The 20,831-nt window shown below is 46.9% G+C and overlaps 1 protein-coding gene across 2 annotated transcripts in view; it reads right to left on the bottom strand.

Moving 5' to 3' along the window:
• The window catches only part of HIP1 (huntingtin interacting protein 1), a 139,238-nt gene that overhangs the window by 8,134 nt on the left and 110,273 nt on the right, over positions 1-20,831 (bottom strand). For both annotated transcript variants that reach the window (XM_084881508.1, XM_084881509.1), the window contains exons 8-25: positions 20,232-20,372; positions 17,841-17,898; positions 14,852-14,927; positions 14,607-14,747; positions 14,247-14,344; positions 13,373-13,445; positions 12,514-12,697; positions 11,902-11,990; positions 11,183-11,299; positions 10,168-10,269; positions 9,762-9,905; positions 9,192-9,327; positions 7,524-7,610; positions 7,005-7,112; positions 6,788-6,924; positions 3,210-3,320; positions 1,861-1,919; positions 1,371-1,464 (exon numbers count right to left, since the gene is read on the bottom strand). In XM_084881508.1, coding sequence (XP_084737634.1) covers positions 1,371-1,464; positions 1,861-1,919; positions 3,210-3,320; positions 6,788-6,924; positions 7,005-7,112; positions 7,524-7,610; positions 9,192-9,327; positions 9,762-9,905; positions 10,168-10,269; positions 11,183-11,299; positions 11,902-11,990; positions 12,514-12,697; positions 13,373-13,445; positions 14,247-14,344; positions 14,607-14,747; positions 14,852-14,927; positions 17,841-17,898; positions 20,232-20,372 — 1,955 coding nt within the window. The remainder of the gene's footprint in view (positions 1-1,370; positions 1,465-1,860; positions 1,920-3,209; positions 3,321-6,787; positions 6,925-7,004; positions 7,113-7,523; positions 7,611-9,191; positions 9,328-9,761; positions 9,906-10,167; positions 10,270-11,182; positions 11,300-11,901; positions 11,991-12,513; positions 12,698-13,372; positions 13,446-14,246; positions 14,345-14,606; positions 14,748-14,851; positions 14,928-17,840; positions 17,899-20,231; positions 20,373-20,831) is intronic.

Raw genomic sequence — 20,831 nt, 5'->3', positions numbered from 1 at the left:
ATAGCATTTCTATTATATTTCCAAATAGTGTGCGTGCGCGCGCACACACACACACACACACACTCCTATATAACACATAACCCTATATAAAATAAAGAGGCAATATGCAAATTGACCATCACACCCTTGCACGAGATGGCCGTCCCCATGTAATCACAAGATGGCCAGCAGGGGAGGGCAATTGGGGGCGACCAGGCCTGCAGGGGAAGGCAGTTGGGTGTGACTGGACCTGTAGGGGGGGGAGGACAGCTGGGGGCAATCGGGCTGGCAGGGGAGTGGTTGGGGGTGATCAGGCTGGCAGGCATAAGTGGTTGGGGCAATCAGGCAGGCAGGCAGGCAGTTGGGAGTCAGCAGTCCTGGATTCCTGGATTGTGAGAGGGCTGTCTGACTGCTGGTTTAGGTCCGATCTCACAGGGACATCCCCTGAGGAGTCCCATATGGGAGAGTGTGCAGCTGGGCTGAGGGACACCCCTCCACCCAGCGCACGAATTTCGGGCCTCTAGTTTATGAATAACAATTTCAGAGGAGTCTAGCTGCTCTCCATGATTTGCCAAAAGAAGAGTATACAATGAATATTTTTTTTTTTTGCAGTGAATAATTTTTAAAAACTATTTCTACTTGGATTTAAAAAATGTATTTATGCTTTGAAAGTACATGATAGCCTGAGAATCTATAGATACTCCTTGCTCAGTCCCTCTTTCTAATTTTGGGGACCAAAAACAACATCTCTCAGACTGATAAAAAGCACCACCAAAACAGATATGGCTTTGTCCTTTATATGATTGCTTTCAGGCTCATAAACCCTTCCTGGACCTTTGTCTCTTGAGTTGCAGCTGCTTCAGGGATGTGGGGGGAAAACAAGATGGCAATAATGCCAGCAAAGGAGTGAGGAAATCCAAGTGACAATGTCAAGACAAGACTGAGGGCGAGTCTGCGAAGCACTGCAAGTTGACTGCTGTTGGAAAGAGACATGGCAGAGCCACTGTGAAAGTCAGCAGCAGGTCCATTCTTCTCATTTGCCTAGTTTTCAAAACCTCTCCCTTCCTCCTCCAAGGGCCCAGACTTTCAATGCACACTTGGTTTCCACAGCAGCTCCAATGATGTCGCCTGGGTTAATGAGCCCGTAGCTGGAAGCTGAGCCTGGCTGCTCTCTGGGGACTTGGCAGTGTTCCAGCTTCTTCCCATGACATCTGCTGACATCCCCAGTGACAGCAGCTGCGCCCTCAGATGGACACACAGGGTGCGAAGGCAACATACACAGATTTCACTGAATGTGGATGAGTGTTTCATGTAGACTTAGCCTCTCAGTGAGCTGGGAATATGTAACTAATGTCTGTTCTCCCTGTTCCCGGGCCCTCACCCACGCTTACCCGGCCACTTTCCACTATCTCTCTCTGGAGGTCCTTCGAGGCCACAATTAGGACCTGAATAGCTTGCATTAGGCTGGTACATGAACCAAGAATCCTGGGGGCGGAAAAAATAAATAAAGTGAGGATACAGAACTGAGACTAATACCAATGAAGAAAGCTGTTCTCCTTTTCATTCCTGAACACAGGCATACTTGGAATGGGAAGTAAGGCAGGGTATGCTCTCTGGTTGAAGCCCCAAAGGAAAGGCAGGTGAGTGAGGAGACTGGATCGTGGATCTTCTTCATAAGAAATAGCTAAGTGAGGATTCCTGGGGGTTTCTTTCCCCCTCTAAGGCAACGTGATACTATCTCCATCATTAATACTGTTATTGATAATTACATACTAGTAGACTCAACCTTTCCCTGTGGCTGCTAGTGTTCTAATTAGTATAAACCAGTGCAGGCAAGACTGACTCTGATCACCTACGTGCCACCATGCTGTTCAGACTGACCTTTCGTTCACTTCTAGTTTGACTCCTGTGTCTCCTTCTCGGGATTTGCTGAGCATCTCCTGTTAAAGAGAAGTGGGTTGGTTTTTTTGTTTGTTTTTTTTGTTTTTTAAACACATCACAGGTACTGGACACTTTGGGTCCAACATTCAAATCTAGAAGAACCCATCCACATCCTTGTGAGAATCAGGAAAAGAATCTACTAGTAAACTTCCGATCTACTCAGTGGGGGAAGCTCCAGCAGGCTGTCTCTGTCAGTGTCTGGACACTCTGGAACCCAGGCTGGTGAGCACAGAACTCTGCGAGCTATAGCGCCGTGCGGGTAGGGGCAGCTGCTACCAGGTCCTGTAAGCAGGCACTCCCTCCAAGGTGGCAGCCTGAGTCTCTCACCAAAGGAGCAACGTGTGACCTTTCCAACGGGGCCCACTCAGCTTTTCTGAGACAAGCATTGGCATTGGTTTTGAAATCAGAATCTTAGCAAGGTTAATGTAACTTAGTGGAAGTCATACAGTTAGTTAAGTGGTCAATCAATCTGGAACTTGAATGCAAGATACTAGCCTGATACCAAAGTATGTTGATCTTGAGGAAACTGCTCACCTTCTAGTGGTGAGTACTTTCTCATTTTCTACCCTGAAGAGATTTTGGTATATAGTCTGGTTTTGGTTTATTTTTATAGGGAGCCTCTGAAGCCTTAATGAACAACTAAGATATATTCAATAGGAAATGTGGCCAAAGGAAAGCTGCAAGAGCATCACTTTAGATCTTGAGGCACTTCCATACCTCTATTCTTTTTTTTTGTTTTTCTTCTGTTAATCCTCATCCAAGGATATTTTCCCATTCATTTTTTATTTTTTATTTTTTTTTAAAATATATTTTTATTGATTTCAGAGAGGAAGGGAGAGGGAGAGAGAAACATCAAGGATGAGAAAGAATCATTGATCGGATGCCTCCTGCAAGTCCCCCATTGGGAATTAAGCCCACAACCTGGGCATGTGCCCTTGACCGGAATTGAACCTGGGGCTTTTCAGTTCCCAGGCTGACACTATATCCACTGAGCCAAACCAGCTAGGGCTTCCCATTGATTTTTAGAGAATGGAAGGGAGGGAAGAGGGAAAGAGAAGAGAGAGGAGGAGGGGAGAAGTAAGAGGGGGGAGAAGCAGGGAAAGAAGAGGAGAGAGAAACATTGATATGAGAGAGACACATCAATTGGTTGCCTCCTGCACACACCCTGTCCAGGGCCAGGATTGAATCTGCAACCCAGGTGCATGCCCTTGACCAAGAATCAAACCTGCAACCCTTTGTTGTGCAGGTTGATGCTCTATCCACTGAGAACACCGGCCAGGGCTCCATACCTGTATTCTGGCTGTAGCAGTTTCAATGGCAGCTGAAGTGGCAGCCATCTCCTTGTCCACCAGGTCTCCTAGCTCCTCCTGTTTGATGTCCAGGCCTCTGGGCAGGAGATCCTGTGAACACACCACAAGGGCTGAAACATGACCCTTTAACCTCTCTTTCTCTGGTGGCAGACCTGTAATCCTCACATGAGGGCCCCACCAAATAACACACTTCTGCAAGCCTTGGAGGGGGATCCCTAATAGGCCTTGCTTGGAACTCTCTACCATGTGAACTCTGCAACCTCATGTTCCACCCCCTCTACCTTCACTCAGAAACCATCTTCTTCCAGAAGGCCAACCCTGCTTAACCCCAAAGGCCATTCAGTTGCAGCTGCTTGGACCCTAATCCCACAGCTGCACAGCTGATAGTGTTTGAAGCCTGGGATGTGTTTTAAAAACCTCTTCAAATGTAGATAATGTCTTCCAACCAGACAGCCTGCCCCTTATTTAACTTTACTCCCACAGCAATCATACGAGGCAGTTATTGCTGTGTGTGAAATTCATCCTATAAACTAGTAATTCGATTCCTACGTATATAAACTCTAGAGAAATTCTTGCACTCATTCATCAGAAGATGTGTATAGGAATAATCAGTGACCCATTCATAATAGCCCCAAACTAGAAATAACCCTGATGTGCATCAACAAGAGAAAAGATATAACAGAATTAAGCAATATGCACCTAATGGAGCGCAATGGGGGAGTGAAAATGAACATAACCTCACACACAAGAATGTTGGGAAAAGCATAAAATTAACAATATGTTGCTGGGGGTGGGGAGAACATAGTCTTTCTAATATCTTCTGGAACACTGATTAAATATTCTATATAACACCATTTCATTCCAATTTATAAAATCTGTGCCATATTTAGATAATTCCTCTAGTTCACTAATTCTTTCTTCAGCTTTGCTTTAACTTGCTGTTGAATCTATACATTTTAAAATTATTACTTTCAATGATTATATTTTTCATTTCAGAAGTTCTGTGGTTCTTTTTCAAGTATATCTGGTTACATTTGAAACTATCTTATTCCTTTGTCTTGCTTTTAATAACTTAAAAGTTTCTTTAACCCTAGCTGGTTTGGCTCAACTGAAGAGTCCCAGGTTCGATTCCAGTCAAGGGTAAATGCCCAGGTTGTGGGCTCGATCCCCAGTGTGGGGCGTACAGGAGGCAGCCAATCAATGATTCTCTCTCATCATTGAGTCTCCCACCGCTCTCTCTCCCCTTCCCTTCCTCTCTGAAGTCAATAAAAAAATATTTTAAAAAGGTTCTTTAACATGTCACAATAAACATAGTTATTGCAAACTTATTCCCTCCCCCACAAAAAAAATTTTATTCAGCATTTTCCATGTCCTAGTCTGGGAAGATTCTCTACATCTGGTAAGCTCTAGTGCTAGGAAGAAAAACTGCCCATGATCTTTCTATCACACTTTGCTTTGCTTTCAGTAATGTAATTTTTATCTCTTCATGGTGTCCTACATACTTTGCCCCATATATTGACTTCTCAGTTCTGCACTATACAGGGTAAGATGCTCTATCTTTAACAAAAGGCAGACTGTTAATGTTGTCTAGGCTGCCATACCAACTTAATAATACCAAATATCATCATTATCATGTCACCCTATTGAAATAGAGGTTAGCAATTCACCATTGTCCATAGTCTTCCTTTATCCAGACATACAAGGGTCTCCACCTCATTGCCTATTTCTCTCCAATATGAACATTCCTCCTCCGATTCATCTTTTTATCTGGTTTGCTCTCTTTCTCTCTCTCTGTGTGCATATTCAATTAATTAAACACTTGTGGGGTTTAATTAACCCTGCCAGATATTATGCCAAGGATCAGGGATACATCATGAAGAAGGTTAGGCTCTACTTCTTGTGGGGTGTGGCTACAGTGGATAGGTTCAAGCCTTGGCACAGTCCTCTCGTGGCCACGTGCAAGTCCCAGCCTGGAATGCAGAGCCCTCCCAGCACAATGACAGCCAACAGCTGTAGTTGTAAGCTTGAACCTATGGCCCGAACACGTGGCCCCATGTGCGTAAGTGATATAGGCTGCAAGGAAACAAAGCTTGATCAGGCGCATGTAGTTGAGTAGGCACCAGAATGTTGTAAACATCTTGACCACGGCCTTACTTTGCCTCGTAGCATCTGCTATGACATAAAGGCACGGCCTGTGGGCATCGCACTGCTGGGTCCCCATCAGGGAAGCAGCGTCCCACCGAGTCCCAGCTTTCCTTCTCTTGTCTATCTTTTCTAATCCTTCATCGCCCCCACCCAGGTTCCCCCTTGGCTGAACTGGCTCGGCACATAAGGCGCACTAGGGCTGAGTATGCCATGGCCGTGCCGGCTCCCCACAACTTCTGAGAACTCATTGGGGGAAATAGGTAAGCAGGCACATCACAGTGCTGGCCACCAACTGTAAGGTGAAGGGAGAGTGCAAGAGGGGCCCAGAAAGGTGGATACAGCCCAGACTCTGGAGGTCCCTGTATGTTAATTCCATAATATAATTTTTGGTACCAAACTAGAGGAATCATGATCAGATCTCTGTTTTTGGAAGAGAGCAGAGAAAAAAGAGGCCTGAGGCAGAGAAAGTAATAAAAAAAAAAAAAAAAGTTGTTTAAAGCTCTCAAATGAGAGATAAGGAGGATCTGAACTCTGGCTCTGATCTTTCTTTCCTGAACTTATCACCACACATTTTAGAAATTAATCAAATGCTGCCTTGTACTATACTCTCAAAATAGAGCTCTGAGAGTGTATAGTACTTCTCACTGCACCGTATAGAAATTGCTGCTGTATTTTCCCTTCCTCTAGGGACCACGTCTTATTTGTTCCTATATAACTACACCTAGCACAACTCCCAGTAGTAGTATAGAGCAGCGTTTTTCAACCGCTGTTCCGCGGCACACTAGTGTGCCGTGAGATGTTGCCTGGTGTGCCGTAGGTGCAGACAAGACAAGAATTTTATAATTTTTCACTATTTTGTTTACTTAATATTTCATAATAAAGTAATTATAAAATACTTTCTTTGTGTTTATTTGATTCCTATTCAAGAGAATTACTTTATATATAATCAATATAGGCACAGAGTTAAATTTTTTAACATTTTCTAATGGTGGTGTGCCTCGTGATTTTTTTCATGAAACAAGTGTGCCTTTGCCCAAAAAAGGTTGAAAAACACTGGTATAGAGGACATATTTACTATATCTTTATTGAATGAATAAATATATCATTATCTCCATTTTAGGTGTTACCTGTCCAACCACATAAAATTCCTTGAAAACAGAGAAACCATGCTTATTCTTCTTTGATACTTCCTAATGATGACCACAGAGTAGATTCTTAATTAATAGCCAGTGAATTAAATGTAACTGGAATGTCGTTCAGGGAGGTCACATTTTTCAGCACTCTTACTTTCTAGAATCAAGTTTAAAGTGCAGAATGAACTGGCTTAGAGCTGCCTCACCGACTTCCTGGCAAATCACCAGCACTCACACCCAAGAACAATAACTTTCCCCAAAAGATAACGCTGATCATACCTCGCCGATGGCCCTGATCCTGCTGAGGCAGCTCCTCATGGCGGTGCTATTGAGATTCTCCGGGGTTGTTTCCTCCTCCAGGAAAGCCAGATAGAGGAGCGTTTCCTTGCCATACTGCTTGCAGGCTTCGGTCAGTGCTGGAGGTCAGGACAACAGAGATTTGTAAAGGCCCTCGGCTCCCCCTGCTCTTCTGAATGGCCCCTCCCCTCGCACTCACCATCAGCAGGCTCCGGTAGGGCTCTGAGGCAGGTGCTGCTGCCGTGAACAATGGTGTCACTGGTCAAGTGGGCAAGGAGGGTTACTGAGTGCAGAATCCAGCTGATATCTGCCAGGAATTTAAAGGAAAAGTTTCTCAGTCCTGCTTGAGGGGTATCGCTTTCTTCCTTTTTCTGTTGTTAATCCTCACCTGGGGATATTTTTTCCCATTGAAAGGAGGGAGGGAGGGAGGGAGGGAGGAAGAGGGAGCGAGAGACAGACGGACATCGACCAGTTGCCTCCTGCACAAATCCCAACTGGGGCTGGGTTTTGAACCTGCAACCCAGGTATGTGACCTTAAATGGGAATTGAACCCAAGACCCTTTAGTGCATGGGCTAATGCTCTAACCACTTAGCCACTTTTGTTTTTCCTCCCTCCCCGCTTTATAAGTTGTACATACTCCTTGCTTGGTGCATAGGAGCATTTTTGAGCCCTGCCCTGCCATCTCTGGCGACAGACCCTATCCTTTGCCTTTGTTACCTTCTGGACAGGCAACATACTGGCTCCAGCATTTTTCCAGTTGTTCAATACAGCTGGCAACGGAGTTGACCGTGGAGAGAAGGTGATCTGTGAGAGGCAAGACAGGGCAAAATGAAAGTGAAAGTTGTCCTAGCTTGCTTCATTCATCCCTGTTAAGTCACTTGATGGATGAGCCTACCCAGTGAGTGGCCCCAGCCCTACGGGAGCTGCCCTGAGAAGAGGGAAGGGAAAAAAGCTTGTTGGTTACTCTGGTACGTGACTCTCTTATTGCAGCTTCAAAAGCTGTGTTTCTGAGTCTACCTGGTCTTTAGCCAAGAACCAGGGCAACCACATTGCCAGCCTAGACTCTGCATCTCATTTCTCATGATTGCCCATTGTATCAAATCCAGGCTTTTCTGTCAAGCCTCTCAAGGCCCTTGGACTCTCATTAACCCTGAGCCCAGATCCGTGGCTCCGACTAAGGTGATCTGTGCGTGTGCTCCACACACAACTGCTATTCCCACTGCCATGCCTCTGTGCACAGGTGTGTGGAGACTGTATCACAGGAGTTACAGCATGGGTTCTTTGGCCACACGGCCTAGGTGTGACTCCTGGCTCAATCCCTAGGCTGTGATCTCATGCTGGCTGTGCTTCCTCATCCGAAAACAGAAAACTGATAGCATCACCTCTGCTGTTACTCTGAGGATTCGCTGGGCTAAGGCACATAAAGCGCTTAGAACAGTGCAAGGCACATAGAAAGCACTCGGGAAATGTAGCTGTTTTTATTATTATTCCCCACTTCTCTTCTCTGTGGTTCATGTCTCTCCTCTTCTTTCAATAGCTAGCTCATAAATCTCTGAATCTGCCCACATCGGCCCTACTTCCTGGCATTCCTTCATTACATTAGGTACTCGGTGTGCTTCTTCATTTGTATCGTTGTGTTTCCTTACAGATGGATTCCCTGTTGAATAAGATATAATAGTCCGTGCTGTATACTTCACCACACCAAGACCTTTCTATGTTTCTTCCCATCTGCCTCCTGCTTCGATGGAAGCTCCAATTGCTTTGCCAATGTCTTTTCTGCTTGAGAATGAGCTGCAATGAGATCTGCTCATCACTATGACTTCAAGTCCCAATGGGCTTGGATGCTCTCCTACTGTGCACAAAGGCTCTCTCCTCTCACCCAGAGAGCTTCTCTAGCTCAGATGGCTGCTCTACTCACAAGCCCTTAGGATGTGGTACATGCCAAGTAGGCCCCTGTTCATACCTAAGACTATGTGAGATTTTTATTGTCTCTGTCCCTCCACGCTTTGGAGCCTCCCTGTCTCGACTTGAAGCTCATGAGCAACCAACCACCCCGTAATTCAGAGCACATTTTCTCCCTAGAGGGACACAGGGCTGTCTGCTCCTCCTCTTACCGGCCTTTAGAACTGTTACCAAGGCTCAGCTCCCAGTAGATGCTGCATTGGTGAGATCTGTGACTAAAGCAGTAGTTTATCACAGCTGGGGCTTTGGACAGTACTGCTGCCCGGGCCCTATGCCAAAGAGCTTACTCCTGAACCGATCTTGGCATTGGGGTCCAGGCACCCCCAGGCAATTCTGAAGTGCAGCCCTGCTGAGAACCCAAGTTCAGTGTTACGTGGGATTTAATGCCAACAGGATTCAACACCCGCAAGCCGGGAAGAGTACCTGCAGATCCGGCACAGCTGATGAGCGTGGGCTCCTCAAGCTGCCTCAGGGCCTCCTGTATCACCTGCTCTGCCGCCTTCCTCGATTCCGCCAGAAGCACTTTTCGCTGGTCCTTTGCAAGCTGGCACATAGATTCCTAGAAATGGTCCAGGGAGGTGAGAGTCTGCCACAGACCCCATAAGAGCCTCCAAGCAGCATCCATCTGTGACACAGCTGGGATTCCTGGTGTCTTCACTCAAGTTGTTGCTTTCTTTGTCCAAAGTGTGTGTCACTGAGCACAGAAGGCTATGGGCCACCGCAACTCCTTCTCCGATCGTGGGGAGAGAGTGCTAAGCGCATCCCTTTTTCATACAACAAAGGAGAGCTTTGCTTCCCTCATCTGCTCTGTGGGTGACTCAGGGCATGCGGCATCAGGGGCTACTCCTACAGATGTCTTCAGAATCAGGCTGGAGACCTCAAACCCCTTTCCCAGCCCCCAGCCCCCAGCCTCCAGCCTCCAGCCTCCATGATATGCCGCTGAGGCCCAGGAGTGAAGTCGAACATGGTCAGCCAAGGGTGTCTGCTACTTGCCTGTGTGCTGGACAGTTTGCGCTGGGTGTTTTCCAGCTGTTCCTGAAGAGCAGAGAATTCTTCTTCTCGACGAGCCATGGCATTCACCAAACTGCCCCGCTCCTTCTCCAGTTCAGCAATCTGGGTCACCCATTTTTCTTCTGACTGCAATGGCGACCGAGTGGGAAGAGGGAGCTTCTGGGAGGAATTAAAACTGTCCCTCCCCGAGAAGTCCAAACCCACCACTAGGCCACAAGGAACAGAAGGTGATATCTCTTAACCTGCCAGTTTCATTTCCCCGAGTACGCACTGGTCACAGATGGGACCAGGTTGGCCATATGCTGCATGGTGACAGGGGCTCGGTGACAGCCACATGAAAGCCAGAGGGGAAGGAGCAAGGAAGGGGAATAAAGAAGGTGGTGCTCACCTGGGCAGCTATTTCCAGGCTGCTTTGGACAACCCGGAGTTCCTCTTTGCTGGTGGCAAGTTCTAGCTTCAAGTTCTCTAGTACTTCTGTCTGTTCTTGAGTCTGAAAGAAGAAAATCAGGAGCACCCCGACTGGTGGTGATTGTAAGGGATAAACTTGTGTAAAAAAATCCCTGAGATTTGTGTACTTTTTTGTATGCAAAATTACCTCAGGAAAAAAGGGGGAGTGGGGAGGTGAGAATTCAGAGTATACCAAAATTTTTTCTTCTGAGCAAGTGGAATGTCAAGGGTGGGGAAGGGGATTTTAAGGACACTGAGTGCCATGCTTAAGCCTATAATACTCATTAAAGTAGAAGTGGATCTTTAATTCAGGCATTTTAACACTGATACTATATTTCGGAATCTTACTATCTAAAAATAATGCTCCTTCTTTGATTTCTAAGTGGTGTTTTTCAAAGAATGGGTTGTGACCCTATTAGTAAAATTCACAGCTAACATTAAAAAAAAGAAGAAAAAAGAAAAAAGAAAAGAAACAGCAGAACAAAATATCCAAGTGCAATCACACAGTAAGGGTAAGTATTGCTTTTGAAACTTTGGTTTCGATTAGATAGATGTATTTTTTTACTCTGGGTTACAGGAAGTGTGAAATCTCTCCCAATGGACCTGCGTGTCAACCCCACCCAGACCCATGGATGTTCGCCTGGCTGCATGCAACTCCTTGTAAACACTCGTTCCTCTCTCCGATATCCATGCGCTTTTACTCGATTCTCCTTAGGACTCTCCCCGGAAGGCCTTGCTGATGAACCTCACTCAGCTCGCCCATGCATCACTTCTAACCCTTGTGCCTCAGTAACCACGATCTAGTCTATACCGCCTCTCCTAGCATCCTCATGGGGCTCCAACCCACAGAGCTAGCTACCGGCGGAGCAGATGACGACAAGGTCTTTTGACTAAGGCCTGCCTCCAACTCGGACGGCCCCTCCATCATTTCCCACGTTCGTCTCCCTCCCACTCACTTTCCGCTGGGCCTGCTCGCTCACGCGCTGGAAGGAATCCTCTATCTCTTTTTTCTCTCGTTCCGAATCCACCTGGGCTTGTCTGGCCACAGACACCTGTTTGGTCACCTCTGCATTCTGTAAGGGGAGAACATGGTCTTGAAGTGGCTCATCACGGGCTTAAAGGACATCGTTCTTCTAGAACAAATGGCAGCATTCAGACGGTGAGTAGCCTGGAGTTGGACATAGAAATCACTGTCCTACCCAGAAGGGAAGCCAGAAGAAAGCTGTCACCTGCAGATATCAACTCTTAACTATTCTTTCTTTCTTTCTTTCTTTCTTTCTTTCTTTCTTTCTTTCTTTCTTTCTTTTAAATATATTTTATTGATTTTTTTTGCCCCCCTCCCTCCCTCCCATACATACCCTCCCTCCCCAGAGTTTTATGTCCATTGGTTGTACTTATATGCATGTACACAAGTCCTTCGGTTGATCTATTATCTAACTCTTAACTATTTAAAGAAATAGTAAAAATGGGGGATCATGCAAGTGGGGCTAGCATCTAAGGTGGAGCTCAAGATAGGGGAGGCAAGGGAGCCTGGAAGCTGAGGTTCCCAAGAAATGGTGGTGACCCACTGGAGACTAGTTGGGGCACTGGACCCCGAGAAGCTACGAGGCCCCAGCTGTTCCTTCCCCTGTGCTGCGGGGCCTGTGCGTGGCGAGAGGGAGGTCGAGGGTCCCACCTTCCGCAGCAGGTCAGCGTGGTTCTGCACCAGCTCACTGTACTTCTCCTTCAGCTTGCTGTACCGCTGCTCATTGGCCTGGGCTTTCCCTGTGTGGGAAAGGACCCAGGTGAGGATGCTACCAAGCTAGGAGCCTTCACCGGCCCTCCAGGAAGCCAGAGTCCCCAGAAGACCCTCATTTCTCTTCACAAATGCATACATCTCTTCTCCCTCAAAAATCCTACTTAAACTCCTGGGGGAAGTCTTTGTAAAAAAGAATTCTCCTGACTCTAATCACCAATTCATGCCTTCTGAGTATTTACACACAGGCATTTACTTAATCAGTGTTTTTGGTTTTAAGTCAAGTTATTTCTTGGGCTCTTTGTCTCCTATGGCGATCCATGCTCCTGGGGTAAGCAACCCCATCACCTTCTGAGTCCCCATAGCTGTGTTCTCAGGAGTGCCTCACACAGGTGCTCCACCTGCTGGACTCCCGGCTGACCTTTGACTGGTGGCAAGAGCTGGCCTTCCTCTGGACAGATGCAAAGCTGGGTGGCCCTCTGCCTCCCTGCCTCCTCCTCCATCCTGTTTCCCTGACCTACACCCTCACTCCCACCCCCACCAGCTCCTCACTTTCTATCTCTGTCAGGCTCCGCTGCGCCTTCTCTGTGTCTTCTCGCTTCTTCTTGAGTTCATCCAGCTCTGCCCGCAGGAAATCGCTTTCATCGGCCGCCTGCTGCCGCAGATGCTTCTGCTCTGCCAGCTCGGCCTCCAACTCGCTGATGCGGCCCTTTAGCTGCAGGACAGCGCGCTGGCTCTGTGGGAGGGACTTAGGTCACCTACCTGGTCGCCACGCTGCTGTGGGTCACGTGTGCTGGGCGGAGAAGCAGGTCCTACCATGTTTCCAACACCGACCAAACAACAGGTTTTCCTCACAAGCCCACTCCCACGGCCTCATGAGAGCTGAGCCTGGAGGTTATTATACGCCATCCAATCAGCCACAACAGGGGACAGCAGTGGGGGGTATTCTGGCCCTATTGGAGGGCCTTGGGAGCAGCAATGAATGAGCTGGAATCAGGAAGGAGAGAATGTTCACCTGTCCCAGTGAATGAAGCCTCTGACCAGCTCTGGGTCTGAGGAGCAGGCATATTTATAGCATCATTCCCTGCAAACAGCCATCAGAGTTGGGAATGAAGCCTTCTTGTCACCATTTGAGAACAGGTCTTTCTCACCACACCCCTCACAGCCATTTGGTGATCATGGTTATCTCCGAGGGACACTGGAGCTTGGCTTCCATGCTATTCTCAAAGCCAGTACAACAGAGATGCATTATAATTGACACCATGGGAAGACCAGGTCCTCTGGCTTTGACATTTCCACTAGTGAATCCCCTTTAAGATGTGGTCTCATAAGTATCGGTGTGAAGAAAATTTAATATTGAAATCTGTCCTGCTCTGGTGAAGCCCAGAAGCAGATCAGAACCCACTCATACCTCAGTCCTCATGTTTTCCAGCTGTGCCTTCAGCACACCGATCTCTTGGTACAACTGGTCAATTAAGTGGCCCCTGTGAACAGGAGAGCAAGTTTGCTTCTGCTGTGCTCCTACTCCTCCCCCTTTGAAATGCAAGCTGGGAGGTCAGGGGAGGAAGTTAAAAGCTGGTGTTGCCCTGGCCAGCAGCTCAGTGGTTAGAGCACTGGCCTGCACACTGGAGAGTTGCCAGTTCAAGTCCCCCTCAAGGGCATGTACCTGGATTGCAGGTCTGATCCCCGCTCCCAGTTGGGGTGCATACGGGAGGCAACCAATTGATATGTCTGTCTCACATCAATGTTTCTCTCCCCTCCCCATCCCCCCTCACTTTCACTCTCTCTGAAATCAATGGGAAAAAATATTCTCACTCCTTGGGTGAGGATTTAAAAAAAAAAAAAAAAAAAAAAAAAAAAAGCTAGTGTTAATCTGGGGACAATACTTTGAAATCCCATAAATTTTACTCTAAGACTGTTAGTATTACCAGATACTAATCTAACACCCATGGGTCCCCTGTTATTTCAGCATCATTTGATTTCCCTCTGAACTAAAGGGGCCAATATTTGAAGATCAAGACCTTTCTCTAAGAAGCCCAAGCATCATTAAGAATTCCTCTTTGGCCCTGGCTGATGTAAGAGTCGTCCTATGCACCAGTTGGGGTGGGTACAGGAGACAACCAACCAATGTTCCTCTCTTACGTCAATATTTCTCTCTCTCCTCTCTAAAATCAATAAAAACATATTAAAAAATATAAAGAATTCCTCTTTGGTTAGGTGTGGCGAGTCAGATCATGGCTTAACGTAGCTTCTGTGTCATCTACATTAACCCAGCTTGGACTCACTTCTCATCCTTGTTCACACCGTTCTGACTGTTGAAATTGAAGGGATCACTGCTGAACGAGCTGCCAAAGATGTCATCAAACTTGTTGTCAAATAAATTCTGCAATGGCCAAAGAGGATTGAGAACAAGGTTAGAGATCCAGAGAATTCTGGGGGTCAAATGAGTGACACCTAAGAATAGGCCCTATCTTAATTTGGTTTAAATCTACAGTACTTATGTTCCCTTTTAGGGACCACAGGGCAGAGTGCTCAGTGTAGGTTAGAGCCTGGGTTAGAAGGCAGTGACCAGAGCCCTTCCTGTCCTTTCCCCAGCACTTGGGGTCAACAGGAAGAGCCACGTTTCTCTCCCAAATGGTCCTCACCTGCTGGGAGGCATCCATGTCCATGAGGTCATCCTTCTCCAGGACGGGCTCGCTGTCCGGGGACGAGGCCTCGGCTGGGATTACCACCACGGGGCTGATGTGCTCTGACAGCGCGGAGGCTCGTAGGAAGTTGGGTGGGTTCTGAAGAGGGAAGATACATCCTCAAACTTTGTTATTCATTAGATCTGCCTCGAAAAGAGTGCCCTAGACTTAGCGGCTCCCAGGGTGTGGCCGGGTACACTTACCTCCGGCAGCTGAGGGATCTGAATGAGCCGCTTGAAATACTGAAGGTTGCTGGAGCGGTAGAACAGATCTTTCAACCTAGGGATGGAGGAGGGCTCAAGGGGGCTGGGGTCTTCACCAGCCCTGGAGAGGAGGGGACAGTGCAACTACCCAGCTTTCCTCCTGTGCCTGCCCAGGCCAAAGGCACAGGCTGTCAAGGAGATAGCCTCCATGGTGCAAGGATTCAATTATGATGCTATAGAGAAAAAGTATTTATAGCCAGTCCTTACTTACCTTGTGGTGAGGAAAGAGTAACTAAAACTACAAAATCCTTTACAAGAGTAGATAACCCATAAACTAATTTCTGCACCGCTGTAGAATAGTTTATATTGATTTTGAGAAAGAGGAAGCAAGAGAAAGAGAGAGAGAGAGACATTGATGTAAGAGTGTAACATCAATCGGCTGCCTCTTGCACGCTCCCTACCATGGATTGAGCTTGATACTTGGGAATGTGCCCAAACTGGAAATTCAACCAGCAGCCTTTTGGTGACCAGGATGATGCCCAACCAAGTGAGCCACACCAGCCAGGGTAAGGTAGATCTCTTTTTAATTGAATCACCATGTGTTAGAGCTATTTGTTATTTTCCCAATTAAACTATCGGGTTCCAGAGAACAGAGACTGGCCCTGCTGATCTAGGTTTACCACAGAACCAGGCGTAGAGGAATTATTTAACAAGTATTCATTGGAAAAACACTGTGTCCTCATCTTGGATGAATAGGGAAAAAGAAATCAATTTTCCCCCCTCATCCTCAAGTCTCTATTTTGAACCTAAACATTGAAGGACAAGAAAGCTGAGGGTTCCAGATATATTTTCTGGGATGGAAGAGGTCATGGATCTCAGCACCTGCTCTCTGCAACACAGAAGTTTCTTCAGCTTAGCCCAATAAACTAAATCCCTGGGGTCTCAAGACAGCCCTTCAGACCCCACGGTTAGGACTGTCCCTGTGACGTCATTGCTGCTTTCCCAGAATTAGAGGATAGTTACTCCTCAGAGAACCGCCGTGCCTGTTAGAAGAGAAAGTGAGGTGGATACTCATGGGAGATGTTTTCATAAGCTAGAAAAAAAAAATTAAAGGAAATAAAATCACCTGATAACACGTCTCCTTTCTGGGATGGAGCCAACAGTAATAGGCTCTATTGCTTTCAAAAGCTACTGGAATTTAACATTCCAGGAAATCAGCCCTAGGGCCCGTCTCCTTGGGTTTAGTAAGCCATTTGTTATAGAATAAACAGATGAGGCTTTTCAAATGGAACAAGGAAAGCAAGAGGTCAGTACAACCCTGAACTTGTCCTCTGATTGCTGTCTGGGGACCAACAGCAGGAGAAGCCTAAGCTTGGGATTGGGGGGGTATGCTTTTCCTGTTGTCAAGGCTGAAGACGTTAACAGGAAAAACAAGTGTCAGAATAAATCCTGCTAAGCTGATTCCCTTCCTCAGTTCTTTTATCTCCCACTCCATTCCTTCCCCTCTTCCTGGACACACTTATCTGAGAGATGAGTTTTACTTTTTATCTAGCTACCAATTTTCTAAACACACCAGAATAATTAGCCTCTCAATCAGACAAGCTCTTCTTCTTCTAGACAAGATAGTGGACTTATTAGCTCACTAAATTCATGCAAATATTTATTAAACACAATATGCTTAATTGCTTTGTACCAGGTGCTAGAGATATACGAGACAAGACAGTCAGACAAGAATAAAGCTGTGATAAGAATGATGAAGGAAGTAAACAGGGTGCTGTGAGGGAGAATTTGGGGGGTGGGAGGGATGAGGTTGGAGGATCAGGAGAGGGAGAATACCCAGCTCAAATAAGGAGAGCACAGACTGCCTGAGAGCAGGTGACCAAAGATGACCTGAACAGCTGGGGTAAGAGAATCCCCAGGAGAGGGAACAGCAGTATGAAGCCCCCGAGGGAGCACTGCCTGAGTCAATTCCAGGAACTGGAGGAGGGCCCTGTGTGGCTGAAACAGGCTGAGCTCTGGAGACAGGATCAGAGATGGTAGGCAGGCATCTGATTATGCAGGGGTCTTGTAAAGCAGAGTTTTTATTCTCAATGCAATCAGAAGCCATTGAAGGTTTTGAGAAAGGAATTTACATTTTTACAAGGATGCTATGACTGCTTGGTAAGGATAGTATTGCAGGTGGGCAGAGTGGGAATCCAGGGCAAAGGTAGCTGAAGAGATGGGAGGAGATTTGACCGGAGCCAAAATATATTTGAAGAGTTATCAACCGAATCTGTGAATGCATTGGATATGGGCGGTGAGGAAAATGGCGAGTTCTGCCCTGCAGGTGTGGCTCAGTGTCGACCTGTGAACCAGGAGGTCACAGTTCGATTCCTGGGTTTTGAGTTCGATTCCCAATGGGGGGTGTGCAAGAGGTGGCTGGTCAGTGGATTCTCTCATCATCGATGTTTCTATCTATCGCTCCCTATCACCCCCTCTCTGAAATCAATAAAAATAAGTAAGTAAATAAATAAATGAATGCTGAGTTCTAAATCTCTGGCCTAAATGAACGACGGCAGTATTTAATGAGACAGAAAAGACCGGGAGAAAATGGTTCTTGGAGGAAAACCTAGAGTTCGGTTTGAAATTCAAGTTTAATGTATAGATGTCACATAGACAATGTGGCATGTGAGGCTGGAATTCAGAGGTAAGGTTCTGCTAGCAATACAGATTTGGGGATTGTGTACAAGGTAAAGGCCACAAGGGAGAAGGAAAAGTGAAGAGGATGAAGCCCTGGGTATGAAGCAGGTGATGAAATAGCCTCTTCAGTGCGCTTTTACGGGACTTATTCGAGAAATAATAAGTGCGCTTTTACGGTCCCTTCACCTCACAGGATGTGTGGTTCTGTGTATTTCAGTTGTAGAGCACAACTCAGACATTTAAAGCAAATGCTCTTGTATGGATTGACTTTATGTCACTCTTTTGATTCACCTTCATTTCCATCACTTACTTTGTGAACTGCTCCATGAAACGGTCCCGGTGGCCTTGCAGGGTGTCAGCCGGGAGACCTGGGAGAAATTGTATAAGAGTGAGAAGGATGAGGACCAGCAGGCAGGTCAAGCCACAGGGAACCATTCCTCCTGGGGCTTATGGCCAACCTCGCCAGTGGCATTCCTGGCCTAGAGCTGCCTCAGAACTGATATGCAAGGAGGCTCAACAGGACCAACAGGGAGTCTGGGCGCTTATCCTCTAAATGTTTCCTTCTGTTCGCTCCTAAAGTGCAAGCCATGCTGGACACAGTGGCTGGAAGCTGTATCCCTGACCATGAAAGCAGCAAGTGGTGACCTGGCCAAGGAGCAGAATGACCACAGCTGGCCCCAGAGAGGGGGGGATGAGGGTTCTTCCTAGAGGTGTTTGCATTGGGTGCACTGGGCGAGGCCCCATGCAGACATTAGTCCAGTAGAAATCCATAGAGCCTGCCCGAGAGGATGCCTGTCAGAGGAGAGACCATGGACTGAGACTCGGAAGATTGGGCCCAGTGCCCACGTGGTCCCTGAAAACTGTGGTGTGGGACAAGCAGAGCTTCCTCCTGAGTGGGTTTTCTCAACGGTCCCTTCACCTCACAGGATGTGTGGCTCTGTGTATATTTCAGTTATAGAGCACAACTCAGAGAGCCTTTTATTTTTAAAATTTGAATCTTATTGACTAGGTGATCTATTCATTTGGTATAAAGAGGTAGTCCCCATATAAGGTCTGGTAATCCAAAATGGAAGCAGTATAGAGTGGGTGGCAGCGGCACTTTACTTCGGTGATCTGACTCCCAGAACCCCAGTCCAGTCATGAGAAAAATGTCGGACAGACTCAAATCGAGACACATGCTACGGGATATCTGACTAGGACTCCTCAAAACTGTCAACGTCATCAAAAACAAGGAAAGTCTAAGAAAATGGACTGAGGAGGAGCCGTGACTGAATGGGACCATGGGCAGGAAAAGGACATTAGGTAAAAACTATGGAAACCTGAAGGAAGTATGGACTTCAGTTAATAATAATGTATCAAGGTCAGTTCATTAGTGTGACAAATATAATATCATACTAATCTAAGATGTTGACAGTAGAGAAAACTGGGTTGGGGGCATATGGAACTCTGAACTACCTGCAACTTTCCTGTAGATCTAAACTATTCTAAAATAAAACTTTATTTTTAGAAAAGTATATACTGTACAGAGTGTCTCCCACACTCGTTCCCCACACTACTGAGTTCTCCTGCCCGGAGGCCATCGGGAGGGTCTTGTGTATTGTTTTACCTTTAAAAAGGCCTTTAAACAGAAATACTTAATTACCTGTCTCTTCTCATAACCCACCCCTTTATAAGAAAGTGGGGATGTTTAGTGCAGCGGTTGCCAACTTGTGGCCCACGAGGTCCGAAAGGTTGGCCACCGCTGTTCTAGTGGGAAACTGGGTCCCATAGCATCTTAAAAACAATTACAAGTTCATTTATATTCCGAGCTTCTAAGTAACGGCCTGCCTTCTCCTGGAATTTAGTCCAATCTCGGCTCCCTTCAGACATGCCCATCTGCTCCAAAGCCCTTCTTATCCCTGAACATCGAATTCCAACCTCCCTTCCACCAAAACCTCCTGGATTCATCAGAGTAATGCTGGCTGCCTTGTCCTAAGTAACCAAACCCATTCCTTGTCAATGACCCCAGTTCCAGAGTGCCCCTTGTCAGAGAATTCTAAAATACTCCTTGCTAGTACCATTTATGTCTTGTTTTTTTTCTTGGTTTCCATCGCCCACACCTTCTGCATGTGTATACCCTTCACAGTGGCCACTTGGTGTGTGGCTCAAGCTACATCCACATCAGATTCATCATTTTAAACCAAAAGCACATGAAAGTATAAGAACTTCTGCAGGACCAGTAATCTCAAAAACAGATTCTGCAAAAGCATCCTAAGGATCTGTGGCTAGGTCAAGGTCAGCACTCCATCTACTTGAGCAGCTGTTTTATATTTTATTTGTCTCTCTAAAATCCCATTTGTACAAAGGGACTGTGTTGATAAACACTTTGAAAAGCACTGCCTTTGCTGCTGTGGGTGTAGGCCAGGCCTGTCATCATTTGTGTGGTTCACAGAATACATGACATGTATGGGTGGAGACGAGGTAAAGCCAGGGATGGAGGGAGAGGGCCATCCCGGGACATGACTGTGGCAAGCCAGGTGCTTCCCTGGGCACACCACAGCTTGCACCCTGCTCCTCTCAGGCTGCCTGGGAGCCCCAGGGCTGTTTGGAACAGATGCTGAAAGCCTGGGCCCCGGAGGAGCTGCATTTCTGCAGGGATAGCCTCAGGCGGAGCTCCTCCTTCCAGCCAGAAGCTCCGAGGAGATCTGGCCGGTGTACTCACAGGAGTGGAGTTTGAAGAGAAGCTTGACCGTGTAATCGTAGAGGTGACTGCAGTCCAATATGACCTGGATCAGCGGGGCAAGGCGGCACTGCCCAGCGGTCGTCACTGACACAGAGCGGGACATGTCCAGGGAGTTGAACACTAGGAAATAAAAGAGGGGGAGAGGCGGTGGAGCTAGGAAACTGTAGGTGACTTTCTCAAAGGGGCAGAAGGCGGGGTCTCACATACACTGAGGACCTATTCTGGGCATTCACTATTGAATTCAATGCACTAAAACCTTACACGGTTCCTACAAGATAATTCAAAGTACCCTGGTTCACAGATGAGGGAACTGACAGTAAGTGACTTGAAAGTGGTCACAAAGTCAAGAACTGATTTTAGAAAAAAAACACACAAAACAAACAAACCACAAAACAAACAAACTGGTTTTGCTGAGAGGTGGTGAGTTAAAAGACAGCGCCTGTGTGGCCAGCAATGGCCAGACCAGAAGCTTGTGCTCCCATAAGCTGAGGCACTCATGTCATGAACAGGTGAACTCGGCTCTTCTGTGCACAGCCCTGAGGAAGCCGGGAAGGGAAGGGTTTACCCACAGCCTGGTGG

The sequence above is a fragment of the Pipistrellus hanaki genome (assembly GCF_964339955.1).
Source record: "Pipistrellus hanaki genome assembly, chromosome: 4".
Classification (NCBI taxonomy): domain Eukaryota; kingdom Metazoa; phylum Chordata; class Mammalia; order Chiroptera; family Vespertilionidae; genus Pipistrellus; species Pipistrellus hanaki.
This window is presented reverse-complemented; position numbering and strand designations above follow the sequence as displayed.